This window comes from Scyliorhinus canicula, chromosome 7 (assembly GCF_902713615.1).
Source record: "Scyliorhinus canicula chromosome 7, sScyCan1.1, whole genome shotgun sequence".
NCBI lineage: Eukaryota > Metazoa > Chordata > Chondrichthyes > Carcharhiniformes > Scyliorhinidae > Scyliorhinus > Scyliorhinus canicula.
In genome coordinates this window covers 79,226,009-79,240,075 of record NC_052152.1, presented here as the reverse complement: position 1 = coordinate 79,240,075, position 14,067 = coordinate 79,226,009, and the positions used below count along the sequence as shown (strand labels likewise).

At 48.5% G+C, this 14,067-nt stretch overlaps 1 protein-coding gene across 1 annotated transcript in view; it reads right to left on the bottom strand.

The window, feature by feature from the left end:
• gk (glycerol kinase) overlaps positions 1-14,067 on the bottom strand; it is a 180,921-nt gene that overhangs the window by 122,142 nt on the left and 44,712 nt on the right. Inside the window, exons 5-7 of the mRNA XM_038802252.1 lie at positions 12,085-12,164; positions 11,428-11,565; positions 726-835 (exon numbers count right to left, since the gene is read on the bottom strand). Coding sequence (XP_038658180.1) covers positions 726-835; positions 11,428-11,565; positions 12,085-12,164 — 328 coding nt within the window. The remainder of the gene's footprint in view (positions 1-725; positions 836-11,427; positions 11,566-12,084; positions 12,165-14,067) is intronic.

Sequence of the window (14,067 nt, the reverse complement as noted above, 5' to 3'; positions counted from 1 at the left end):
TATAGCTGGGAATTTTTATGAATGTCAGAATGTGTTCACATGCCAATGGCCCTGCAAACTGCTTGGAGTCAAACCACTTCTGAATTCCTCCGAAGCTTTAGTCTGAAGAGAGACAGTTTCTATGTGTCATTATGAGGCACAGCTGAGGACTTGCCAATAGAGAGGCTGTGTACTGACAGGGAGAGTCTTACACATTTGGCTCTCTCTTTCGCATTGCTGCCAGCCAGCGATGTAGGCTGAAAATGAGAAGCAAACCAGTACACAAAAGCAGAAAGCACACTAGCTCTCTTCACCCACAGTCTAGACATGTCACATCAACCTGTTGGACACGCAATAGTATAACTTTTTCAAAGGCATTTACGCCGATACCAATGGCAAAAATGTTTAATCAGATCAGTGATTCCGGTGTATTGCAATTTCAGGATAGTTCAACAGCATGTCTTATGGGGAAGCACTGAAAGCAACTTCTGGATTTCCTTCTTTAATTGTGCAAGTGAGGTTGTTGCGTTTTTCAGAGGAATAATGATCGTGAGCATCACCACAAAATTTGGGCCATTAATTACTTTTGGAGGAGGAAGTGAATCCAGGACTGAAGCAACACACATGAACTTTAAAAGATACCCTGCATTAACAAACCCAAAATGCCTGGTTAGTTTCTCTATATTCTAATCATGATTGTGATAACTCCATGAAATAATGGTAATGTTTCATGAGATAAGACTTACTGGCAGAGATCTGGATCCCACTTCAAGGTGCGGATGTTGAACAGCATAGTTCTGCTAGCATTGGTCACATCTGTACAGTGAACACCATTCTCTTGCGCACCTGTTAAACACTAAAGCCACAGATAACATGATTCATTATTAAAACAGGTGAAAGAACACATATTTACACTCTATTACAAGCCTAACGATAGCCATTAGAATGAACCGTCCAATCTTTTGTAACAGAACTTTTCACAGTGGGTATTTTGGTAGGGATATTTGCTCATGTCTTCTTTCTAAAAATAAGTTCAAATAGGGACATACTTGATTGGTCCTTTTTGTACTATTTCAGGCTTCAAGATTAAAATTTTGTATAATTGGAGCAGGTGTTGGTTTGGAGCATTGATTACTCAATTTATCATAGCAGAGACCAGAACAGGCCAACACTTCCATACTTTTTCTGGTAAAAGCAGTACAAATGTTTTTTAAAAAAATCATTTTTCAGTATAAGATGGTTAATGCACAGTGGAGAAATTATCATAGCAGTTTAGAGAAACATGGAGAGACAAAGGTAAAATCTTGACATAAGAATAAGAGGAGTAGGCCTAATGAACTTGTTCCACCATTCAATTGATCTAGGCTGAACATCAACTCCACTTTCCTATCCTTGATTCCCTTAGTGTCCAGAAGTCCATCAATCTCAGTATTGAATCTGTTGTCTGGTAAGATAAAGCCACCATAGTCCCAGATGACCATAGGCTTCTTTCCTCTTTGAGAGGGAAGAGCTGATTTAATCTGAAGGTTACCACACCTCAGGTGAGGTGCAAGGTTAAGAAGGCGAGGCCTTCATGAATAACCTCAGCCGGTACAGGAAATGAACCCGTGTTGCTGGCCTTGCTCTGCATCACGAACCAGCTGACTAGCCAAGCGAGCTAAACCGGCCCCCAGACTTTACAATCTGTTCACTAATTGAGAATTCACAGCCTTCTAGGGTAGAGGATTCCAAAATCCACAACATTCTGAATGAAAACAAAATTCTTATCTCAGTCCTGAATGACTATGACACTTGGCCCGAGACTCTGCAGCCAAAGGAGAACAAACAGCCTCTCGTATCTACCCTCTTAAGAACTCCATATGCTTCAATGAGGTAACTTCTCATTCTTCGAAATGCCAGTGCATGTACTCAGATTCTACTCAATCTCTCTTCTCATCCCAGGAAGTAATCTGGTGAATTTACACGGTATGCCGTCAAAGGCAGATTTTCCCTCCCACTAATGTCAGGGTAACTGACCTTTAGTTTCCTGGTAATCTCCTCCTTCCCTGAGCAGCAAGGTTACTTTTGCTACCTTTCAATCCACAGGGACCTTTCTAGACTTTGTGGAATTCTGTAGGCTATCAATTAAATACATCGCTATCTCTGCAGCCACCTCTTTTAAAATCCTCAAGCGGAGGTAATCAGGTCCAGGGATTTGTCAGTTTTTAGTCCCATTAATTTCTCCAGCATTTACCTTTAATGGTGAGATCATCTAGATGGACAAGGGCAGGAGGTAAATGGGAATACCACAACCTGGAAGACACCCCCCCCCCCCCCCCCCCCCCACAAACACGTCACTCACCATCCTAACGTGGAAATATATTGCCGTTCCTTCAATGCCACTGGGTCAAAATCCTGAAACTCCCTCCCTAACAGTAATGTGGGTGTACACATCATAATAATAATAATAATAATAATAATAATAATAATCGCTTATTGTCACATGTAGGCTTCAATGAAGTTACTGTGAAAAGTCCCTAGTCGCCACATTCCGGCGCCTGTTTGGGGAGGCTGGTACATGGACTGCAGCAGTTCAAGGCGGCAGCTCACCACCACTTTCTCAATGGAAATTTGGGATGATAATAAATGCCAGTCTGGGGACTTCCGGTTGCGGCTATGCGGAGCTAAGCCGCACGTTCGGCAGCTCCCGCTATTTAAGGACTTTTGGGCCTATTTGAGGGCCCCAAACGGCGCTGTCTCGACAAATCCCGGTGGGGGAAGGTGTCTGGAGGAGCATTCCCCGCAATTTATGGTGCTCACCCGGAGTGGGGCAAAGAAAAAGGCTGCAGCAGCTCCCCAAGAAAAGCGGGGGAAGAAGGACAAAATGGCGGCCGGCGGAACACCCGAGGACTGGTGGAAGTGGGCGCAGGAGCAGCAAGCTTCTCTTCTGCGCTGTTTTGCGGAGCTGAAGGCTGAGTTGCTGGACTCCCTGAATGCGACTACCAACAGGCTGCTTGAGACCCAGGCGGCCCAGGAGATGTCCATTCAGGAGTTGCAGCAGCAGGCCGCTGAGCGGGAGGAGGAGGCCATGGTCCTCGTGGGAAAGTGGAGTTGCACGAGGCACGTCACAAAAAGTGGCAAGACCGCTTGGAGGAGCTGGAAGTTCGCACGAGGCGAAATAATTTGAGGATCCTGGGCCTGGCGGAGGGGCTGGAGGGGTTGGATCTTCCGTCTTATGTGACCACGATGTTGAGCTCGTTGATGGGAGCGGGGTCCTTCCATTTGCCCCTGGAGCTTGAGGGTGCCAACAGAGTGCTGGCCAGGAGGCCTAAGGCAAATGAACCCCCGCGGGATGTGCTGGTGCGGTTCCATCGATTCAGCGACCGGGAGTGTGTGCTGCGCTGGGCCAAGAAAGAGAGGAGCAGCAAGTGGGAGAATTCGGTAGTGCGAATCTACCAGGACTGGAGTGCAGAGGTGGCTAAGCGGCGGGCCGGGTTCAACCGAACGAAGGCGGTGCTGCATGCCAGGCAAGGGTCAAATTTGGAATGCTGCAGCCTGCGCGTTTGTGGGTGACAAATAAGGACCGGCACCACTACTTCGAGTCCCCGGAGGATGCGTGGGCCTTTGTACAGGCGTAGAAGCTGGACTCGAACTAGGGTCTGGGGGCACACTATGGCTGTTGCTGTTTTCGCTGTTGCTGTTTTGCAATTTTGACGTGTTGTTTTTTATGCGGGTTTTTTTTTTTTGCTCTGTTTCCGGGAGGGTCTGTCTGTTGGGCATGGTTGTGGGTTATGTGGGGAATGTTGGGGGTTTGTGTTTTTTATGTTCCCTTCTGTACGGGGCTGGGGGTTGGGGTGAAACTGGATTTTGGGGAGCTGCGTCTGAAGGATGGGGTGTGGCAGTATGAAAGCGCAGGCTTTCCTCTGGTTTCCCACGCTGCGGGGCAGGGGGGGTGGAGCTGGCGGTGGGGGCGTGGCCTCTACTGGTTTTCTTTCCCGCGCTGAAGCGGTGCCAAGGAGGTGTGGCAAGAGGGGGATGACCCCATGCCGGGAGGGGATGGGTTTTGGCGGGAGCTGCGGGGTCAGCAGACTCACGGAAGTACCATGGAGGGTGCGTCGCGGCTAGGAGGGGTCCTAGCCTGGGGGGTGGGGGGGAATACCGGGTTGCTGCTGGAATGGCCAGGAAGGAGCTGGTGTGGGCCGGGGGGGTAGAGGAGAGGCGTTATCGCCATGGGGAACTGGTCGGGCGGGGCGCACTGGCCTGGGGCGAGCAGTCGATAAGCTATGGCTAGCCGGCGGGGGAGGGTTGCCCTCTGATCCGGCTGATCACCTGGAACGGGAGGGGGCTGAATGGGCCGGTTAAGAGAACTAGGGTATTTTCTCATCTGAAGGGGCTGAAGGCGGACGTAGCTATGCTCCAGGAGACCCACTTGAAGGTGGCGGAGCAGGTTCGTCTGAGGAAGGGGTGGGTGGGGCAGGTTTTTCACTCAGGATTGGACGCGAAGAACCGGGAGGGGTGGCGATTCTGGTGGGGAAGAGGGTGGCGTTCGAGGCGGCGTCGGACAAGGAGGGCAGATATATTATGGTGAAGGGTAGGCTTCAGGGAGAGAAGGTGGTGCTGGTTAATGTATATGCCCTGAATTGGGATGGTGCTGGCTTCATGAGGTGCTTGTTGTGCCGCATTCCGCACCTGGAGGCAGGGGGCCTGATCATGGGGGGAGACTTTAACACAGTGCTGGATCCCCCACTGGACCGGTCCAGTTCAAGGACGGGTAGGAGACCGGCGGCGGCCAAAGTGCTGAGGGGGTTTATGGACCAGATGGGAGGGGTGGATCCCTGGAGGTTTGGGAGGCCGAGGGCGCGGGAGTATTCCTTCTTCTCTCATGTCCATAGGGTTTATTCCCGAATAGATTTTTTCGTCCTGAGCAGGGGATTGATCCCGAAGGTGCAGGAAGCTGAATATTCGGCCATAGCAATTGCAGACCATGCTCCGCACTGGGTGGATCTGGAGATGGGGGAGGCGCGGGACCAGCACCCGCTATGGCGCCTGGATGTGGGGATGCTGGCTGATGAAGAGGTGTGTAGGAGGGTCCGGGGAAGTATTGAGGGGTATCTTGATACCAACGACACGGGGGAGGTCTGGGTGGGGATGGTCTGGGAGGCACTGAAAGCAGTGATCCGGGGGGAGCTGATCTCCATCCGGGCCCATAGGGAAAGGAGAGAGAGGAAGGAGAGGGAGAGACTGGTGGGGGAGCACCTGGAGGTGGATAGGAGGTACGCGGAGGCACCGGAGGAGGGGTTGCTGGGGGAACGGCGTAGTTTGCAGGCCAAGTTCGACTTGTTGACCACCAGAAAGGCGGAGACACAGTGGAGGAGGGCGCAGTATATGAGTACGGGGAGAAGGCGAGCAGAATGTTGGCGCATCAGCTCTGTAGGCAGGATGTGGCTAGGGAAATTGGTGGAGTGACGGATAAGGGTGGGAATGTAGTGCAGAAGGGGGCAGAGGTAAATGGGGTCTTTAGGGACTTCTACGAGGAACTGTACCGGTCGGAGCCCCCGATTTTTTTTTTGGGGGGGGGGATGGAGAGCATCATGAACAGGCTATGTTTCCCAAAGGTTCAAGAGGAGCTGGTAGAGGGGCTGGGGGCGCCGATAGAGTTGGAGGAGCTAGTTAGGGGGATTGGTCAAATGCAGTCAGGTAAGGCGCCGGGGCCGGATGGGTTCCCGGTGGAATTTTATAAAAAGTATGCGGATCTGGTGGGCCCCCTGTTGGTGCGAGCCTTCAATGAGGCATGGGGCGGGGGGGCTTTGCCCCAGACGATGTCGCGGGCGCTGATCTCTCTGATCCTGAAGCGGGATAGGGACACCTTGCAGTGTGAATCATACAGGCCTATCTCGCACCTCAATGTTGACGCTAAGCTGCTGGCGAAGATCCTGGCCACCAGGATAGAGGACTGTGTGCCAGGGGTGATACACGAGGATCAGACAGGATTTGTCAAGGGACGGCAGCTCAACACGAATGTGCGGAGATTGCTAAATGTTATTATGAGAGCCGGCGGTGGAGGGGGAGGCGGAGATAGTGGTGGCGCTGGATGCAGAGAAAGCATTTGATAGAGTTGAGTGGGGGTACCTGTGGGATGTGCTGGTGCGGTTCGGATTCGGGGAGGGGTTCATCAAATGGGTGAGGTTGCTCTACGCGGCCCCGGTGGCGAGTGTAGTTACCAATGGAAGGAGATCGGAGTACTTTAGGCTCTACCGTGGGACCAGGCAGGAGTGCCCCTGTCCCCCTTGCTCTTTGCATTGGCGATTGAACCTCTGGCTATGGCGTTGAGGGAGTCAGGGAGGTGGAGGGGTCTGGTGCGGGGTGGGGAGGAACATCGGGTATCGCTGTATGCGGACGACCTGCTGTTGTATGTGGCGGACCCAGAAGGGGGAATGCCGGGGGTGATGGAGCTGTTAGCGGAGTTTGGGGGCTTCTCGGGCTACAAGTTAAATTTAGGCAAGGGTGAGGTATTTGTAGTACACCCGGGTGATCAGGAGGAGGGAATTGGGAGGCTCCCGTTTAAGAGGGCAGTGAAGAGTTTCAGATACCTGGGGGCGCAGGTGGCCAGGAGTTGGGGGACTCTCCATAAGATTAATTTTACCAGGTTGGTGGAGCAGATGGAGGAGGAATTTAACAGGTGGGACATGGTGCCGCTATCGTTGGCGGGTAGAGTGCAGTCCGTCAAAATGACGGTTCTCCCGAGGTTCTTGTTCCTCTTTCAGTGTTTGCCATTTTTATCCCTAGGGCCTTTTTTAGAATGGTGACTAGCAGCATCATGAGCTTTGTTTGGGTGCATGGGACCCCGAGGGTGAAGAGGGTCTTCTTGGAACGGGGGTAGAGATGGGGGGGGGCTGGCGTTACCCAATCTCTCGGGGTATTATTGGGCGGCCAATGTGTCGATGGTGCGCAAGTGGGTGATGGAGGGGGAGGGGGCAGCATGGAAACAGATGGAGAGGGCGTCCTGTGGAGATACAAGCCTGGGGGCCCTGGTAACGGTGCCATGGCCGCTCCCTCCTACGAGATATACCACGAGTCCGGTGGTGGCGGCTACCCTCAAGATCTGGGGGCAGTGGAGGCAACATAGGGGAGAAGTGGGGGGCTCGATGGAGGCTCCGTTAAGGGGGAATCATCGGTTCGTCCCGGGGAACATTGATGGGGGTTCCAGGGTTGGCACAGAGCGGGCATCAGACAGCTGAGGGACCTGTTCATTGATGGGAGGTTTGCGAGCTTGGGGGAGTTGGAGGAGAAATTTGGGCTCCCCCCGGGGAACATGTTCAGGTATCTGCAGGTAAAGGCGTTTGCTAGGCGGCAGGTGGAGGGATTCCCTTCGCTTCCCACGAGGGGGGTGAGCGACAGGGTGCTTTCGGGGGTCTGGGTCGGAGAGGGGAAGATATCTGATATCTACAAGGTAATGCAGGAGGTGGAGGAGGCGTCAGTAGAGGAGCTGAAAGCTAAGTGGGATGGGGAACTGGGGGAGCAGATCGCAGACAGGACATGGGCTGATGCCCTGGAGAGGGTTAACTCTTCCTCCTCATGCGCGCGGCTTAGCCTCATCCAATTCAAGGTGCTGCACCGGGCCCACATGTCCGGGTCTAGGATGAGTAGGTTCTTTGGGGGCGAAGACAGGTGCATTAGATGATCGGGGAGTCCAGCGAACCATGCCCAAATGTTCCGTGCATGCCCGGCACTGGAGGAGTTCTGGAAGGGGGTGGCGAGGACGGTGTTGAGGGTAGTAGGATCTAGGGTCAAGCCAGGCTGGGGACTCGCGATTTTTGGGGTTGGGGTGGAGCCGGGAGTGCAGGAGGCGAAAGAGGCCGGTGTGCTGGCCTTTGCGCCCCTAGTAGCCCAGCGGAGGATCTTGCTAAAGTGGAAGGATGCAAGGCCCCCAAGCGTGGAGACCTGGATCAATGACATGGTGGGTTTTATTAAGCTAGAGAAGGTCAAATTCACCCTGAGAGGATCGGTACAAGGGTTCTTTAGGCGGTGGCAACCTTTCCTCGACTTTCTGGCTCAACGATAGGGTACTGGGACAGCAGCAGCAGCAACTGTGGGGGGGAGGATGACTGTTTGTTTATTTAATTTAAATTTATTTTTAAGTTCTCTTGTTGTTCACTGGGTTTGTGGGGGTGGGGGGATATGATGCATGTGTTGATACGGTCTTGGGGGTGTTACAGTTATTATGGGGTTATTTTGTTGCATTTCATTGTTTGTTGTTATATTTTCTGTAAAAAATTCAAATAAAAAATATTTAAAAAAAATAAATAAATGCCAGTCTAGCCAGTGATGCCCATACCCCATAAATTCATTTTTAAAATTATTATAAGCTCGCATTCTAATTAGATCCTAGATTCCCTATAATTTCTTCTATGTTCTTAGTGTCTTCTGCTGTGAAGTCAAGACATAAAATATTTACTCAATGCCTCTGCAATTTCCTTATTCCCCATTATAATTCTCCCATCTCAGCCTTTAAGGAGTCCACATTTACTTTTGTTAACCTTTTTTTGGATTTGAATTTGTTGTCACATGTACTGAGGTACAGTGAAAAATATTGGGCGTGTTTCTCCGTCCCGCCGTGCCAGATTTCTGGTTCAGCACGCAGTCAGGATTCTCCATTTCACCGGCTGGCCAATGGGGTTTCCCACTGTGGGGCAGCCCCACGCCGTTGGGAAACCCCTGGCTGCCGGCAAAATGGAGCATCCCGACGCGGAGAATTCAGTCCATTATTCTGTGATCATTCCAGACAAATCGTACCATAGATGAAAAACACAGGACATCCGATAAATACATAATAGAAATACATAGACATTGGGTGAAGCATTCAAAGTGTAGTACTACTCAATAGAGAAGATGAGTGGAGAGATCAGTTCAGTCCATAAGAGGGTCATTCAGGAGTCTGGTAACAGTGAGGAAGAAGCTGTTTTTGAAGAGAAAATGCTGGAAAATCTCAGCAGGTCTGGCAACATCTGTAGGGAGAGAAAAGAGCGAATGTTTCGAGTCCAGATGCCCCTTTGTCAAGCTAAAAGTCATAGAAAATGGGTGATATTTATACTGTGAGGTAAGGGAACAAAAGTTGAGTCACAGCCACAGAAACCAAGGAAAAAGAGTGCTAATACAGTAGTCCCCCATTATAACGCGGGTGTTGGGGTCCAAGACAGCCACCCGCGTTGCATCCGAGCCGCGGATATCCACGATGGGGGTTTTTTGGCTCTGCAACTTTTCTTTTGGACCGGAAGCATTGGATAAAACCTTCGATCAGAGTTCTGATAAGAACTTACTTTAGTTGACTGCAGAATTATTACATTATGCTACCATAAGTTAAATATAAGTTAAAGTAAGAAAGTAGCACTTCTAAATTTATTTAAAAATCTATGCATGCGCTTCCCATTGTGAGTCTACGGGGGTCTGATCTCTCCCCCCGCCCCCCGTAGACTCACAATGGGAAGCGCATGCATAGATTTTAAAATAAATTTAGAAGGGCTACTTTCTTACTTTAACTTACATTAAAGTAAGAAAGTAGCCCTTCTAAATGTATTTAAAAATCTATGCATGCGCTTCCCATTGTGAGTTTACGGGGGGCGGGGGGAGAGATCAGACCCCCGTAGACTCACAATGGGAAGCGCATGCATAGATTTTTAAATAAATTTAGAAGTGCTACTTTCTTACTTTAACTTATATTTAACTTATGGTAGCATAATGCAATAATTCTGCAGTCAACTAAAGTAAGTTCTTATCAGAACTCTGATCGAAGGTTTTATCCAATGCTTCCGGTCCAAAAAAAAAGTTACAGAGCCAATATGCAGCAGTGGCTGCAGGTTTGATTGCTATAATAAACTGACAGCATCAATTTCTCCTGGTCCTTGAAACTATATGAATAGAATCTGCATAACCCACCACCTAGTTCCCTTAGTTCATATTAGGAAACCCACAGAAACTTACCAGGAACGCTGCTCCTCTCTCACTGAATCTCCCTCCAATCAGCCGGCAGTGTCAATTTCAGCGGCCGGCTCACTTTGATCCGGAGAGGAAAGGTGACAGTTGGGGTCCATAAGCCCCCCCAACGCCGTATATCACGAACCGCGGTATTGTGGAGCGCGGTATAACGGGGGACTACTGTACTCACAAAAACCGAGGGAAAGAGTGCTAATGGCAATGCCCAGAGGGAATGAAAGATGAAAGGCCAAACAGCAGAGAAACTAAAATCAAAGGGTAAGCTGTGACAGATGTAATGGGGGGGAAAGCAAAGGGGAGAAAAGGCAAGGAGAGGGGTTTAAGATGGAAGGCGGGTGGGGGGGGGGGGAAATTATAAATAAAGAAAGACAAGAAATAAATAAAATGTTAAGACAGTTAAAATGAAATGGAATGAAAACAGAGGGTTCGAGGTGTGGTAGAGCTAATCATCTGAAGTTGTTGAATTCGATGTTGAGACCGGAAGGCTGTAGCGTGCCGAACCGGAAGATGAATTGATGTTCCCCCAGTTTGCGTTGAGCTTCACTAGAACACTGCAGGACAGATATATGGGCATGGTAGCAGGGTCTTGTGTTAAAATGGCGAGCAACGGGAAGGTCAGGGTCCTAAATGCGCACAGACCGAAGTGCTCAGCAAAGCTATCGCCCAGTCTGCGTTTGGTCTCCCCGATGGAGAGGAGGCGACATTGGGTGCTGCAAATGCAATAGATCAAACTGAAAGAGGTGCAAGTGAAACGCTGCTTAACCTGGAATGAGTGCTTTGCGCCTGGGATGTTAAGCATGGAAGAGGTAAAGGGGCAGGTGTTACACCTTCTGCAATTGCATGGGAAGTTGCCATGGGTGATGGGAGAGGTATTGGGAATGGTGAAGGAGTGGACTAGAGTATCTCAGAGGGAACGGTCTATGCGGAATGATGACAGAGGGAGCGAAGGGAAGATGTATTTGGTGGTAGTATCACGCTGGAGTTGGCGAAAATGGCGGAGGATTATGCTTTGCATACGCAGGCTGGTGGGGTGAAATGTGAGAACGAGGAGGACTCTATCCTTGTTCTGGGAAGGAGTGGAGGGGACGAGGGTAGCGGCACGGGAGATGGACCGCACGCTGTTGAAGGCCCTGTCAACAACTGTAGGTGGGAAATCACGGTTGAGGGAGGAGGAACACATTTTCAAAACACCACTTTGGCAAGTGGCATCATTGGAACCAATGCATCCGTGACTTCAGCTTTTCAAAATTGGTATTATAATGCAACAATAATCAGAATTCAATGCCCATGCTTGATGCATGCAAATCTTAGATAATAGCCATCATTTAAATCACACTTTGCTCCTTCTCAATTTTCTTCTTTCTAATGTTGCTTAATGGTCTGTGCATCAAAGCAATATACAGGCATTTCATAAAGATGTAGTGACTGATCAGAATATCTTCCTGGAAGAGATAGCTTGCAAAACATTAGTAGCTTTACCCATATAAGCCAAGTATCAACTGTTCCAAACATAGCCCGGCCTTCTGTCACAGCTTTCCTAACTTTCTCCACGTTATCCAGAAGCCACCGTAGTTTCACAGCACTGAAATAGGTGCTAATTGGGAGGCCAGTTTTTTCCTGAAAGGAAAATAAAGGCAAGCCTGAAATTTTGGTTTGATAAAATTATATGACTTTGATACATGTTTTGTATACCTATACATTGCTAAGTGTAACTAAAAATATAGTGCATAATTTTTAGCAATTGTCCTTTTTTGGGGATAAATGAGAAATATTTTTAATACTATTACGGTCATGCTTTGGGACCACTTTTAGTTGGAATGGCACAAATTGCCACCAAACAGCAACTTCCAATATTTAGATTTCCCAAAAATCCTCGTGTGGTTGTGAAAGTACTTTTGTTTGCAGTACCATATACACCCAAGGTGTTAATCATTATTAGTAAAATTTTAAGTGTATTCCCAAGTGTAAACTTTGTGAATAATTGTCTATTCATGCATAGAAAATGTTCTTTTCTTTGTAAGTAGAACATGAGCAAAATTTGGACAACTTAAGCAAGGATATTTTAACCATTACAAAAAGATGTTTTAAGCAAACTAACACAAAAGATAAATTGGGGGTCACTGAGAAATCATTCACCTGCAAAACATTTTTGTCTTTGTTTGGAGCATCATTGATCAGCTTTTCTACGGTTGACTGTGTCCTGAGGTCAAGCCACACTATTGAGAAAAAAGATACATTAACATGCCATTCAGTGCGACACTAGTGGAGCAAAGGGCAATTACACAATTAAAACAACAGTTTGATAACCATTGGATCTTTGGGAGAAAATTATTTTGGAAAATAAAACTGCATGCTACTTACTGGGCATTTTTAAAGTGAAAGCATAAATGTGCTCAATTATTACTTTTTACTTCAAATGAATTATCAAAATAAAAGGACGAGCCGTAATAAAATACATAAAACAGAAGACTAACTTCCAAAAAGTAGATTATGTAGCACAATCATTTAGTTGCATGTGGGTACACAGTGTTTATTACCTCCACCAGCCCTCTCTGAAGCAGCAAAAGTTTCAATTACCCTGACAAAAGATGATGCAGATAATTCTTGAGTTGGTGCAAGAGCAAGACATGAAAACTATTTTTCTTCTTCCAGCAACATGGCTATATGGTATCAAAACACAAAAATGCCAGATTTTGTAATAATAAAAGTGTCAAAAGCATTTTATCAGGGCCATAGTGTCCATCTTAGTTTTAGGTCACATCTCATCAACTGAGACTCAAAAATAGTGTCAGAGATATGCACATGTCCAATGGAAAGTGTGCAGGCTGCAATCTTGATATAGGAGTTTGCATGTGCGACTAATAACTGCTGAAAGTAAGTACATAGGCCAGCAAGGTGTGACACAAATTAAAAAGCAACTCTCGACTTAATGCCACTGCAGCCATTTTCCAACTGCATAGTCCAGCCAACATCTGTCTGAATCTCTCACATCTCAAGATGATGTTAAATGGAATGCAAAACCCCTTTCCCCTCAAGAGATTGCAAAGTACTTACAGATTGATTCCAGATTTTCTTTTCTTGCTGCTGGTGAAATTGATTTTGTTTTTGGAAATTTTCTATATTTGGCTCTCCCTCATGCCCAGCCATTTTGAATATATTACAGCATAGATTCAGTTCAGAGCAGCACAGTGACACAGTGGTCAGCACTGCTGCCTCATGACACCGGGACCCGGGTTTGATTCCCACATTGGTAGTCTGTCTGTGTGAACGTTGTAGCCAATGAACAGCACTGGTTGGCCTGGCCACCCACAGCAATCATATAAAACAGCAGGCAGCACAAATGTAATGTTCTCCCTGCAGTGCAATGAGTGGGCTCAGATTAATCATGGGCGGGATTCTCCCCTACCCAGTGGGGCGGGGGGTCCCGGCGGCGAGGAAGGCGTGAACCACTCCGGCGTCAAGCTGCCCCCCAAAGGGGGGAATCCTCCGCACCTTCAGGGGCAAAGAGGGGAATCCTCCGCATCTTCAGGGGCTAGGCCAGCCCCGGAATGATTTGTGCCGCGCCAGCCAGCGGGAAAGAGCCATGCCAACCGGCGCCGAAGAGCCTCCACCGGCCGGCGTGAGTAGGCGCATGCGCGGGAGTGTGCTGGCGTCATCCCAGCCCATGCGCAGGGGAGGTTCATCTCCACATCGGCCATCGCGGAGGACCACAGTGGCCGAGGTGGAACAATAGAGTACCCCCAAGGCACAGATGGTGTTAAAAGAATTAAAAGTCTAATGATGACCATGAAACCATTGTCGATTGTCATAAAAACTCATCTGGTTCACTTGTTTCATTTAGGAGAGGAAATCTGCTGTCCTTACCTGGTCTGGCCTTCACTCCAGACCCACAGCAATGTGGTTGACTCTTAACTGCCCCATCAAGGACAATTAGGGATGGGAATTTAGCCTGCAATGCCCACGTCCCATGAATAAATTTTTAAAAATGTAATGAACGATGCTGGCCTAGCACACAGCAAAACTGATTTTTCAAAATCAGACTGCATTGTTACTTTAAAAAGGGCATATCTATCGAGTTAATTATAATGCATAGCACTATGAGTGTACAGGATGAGGGTG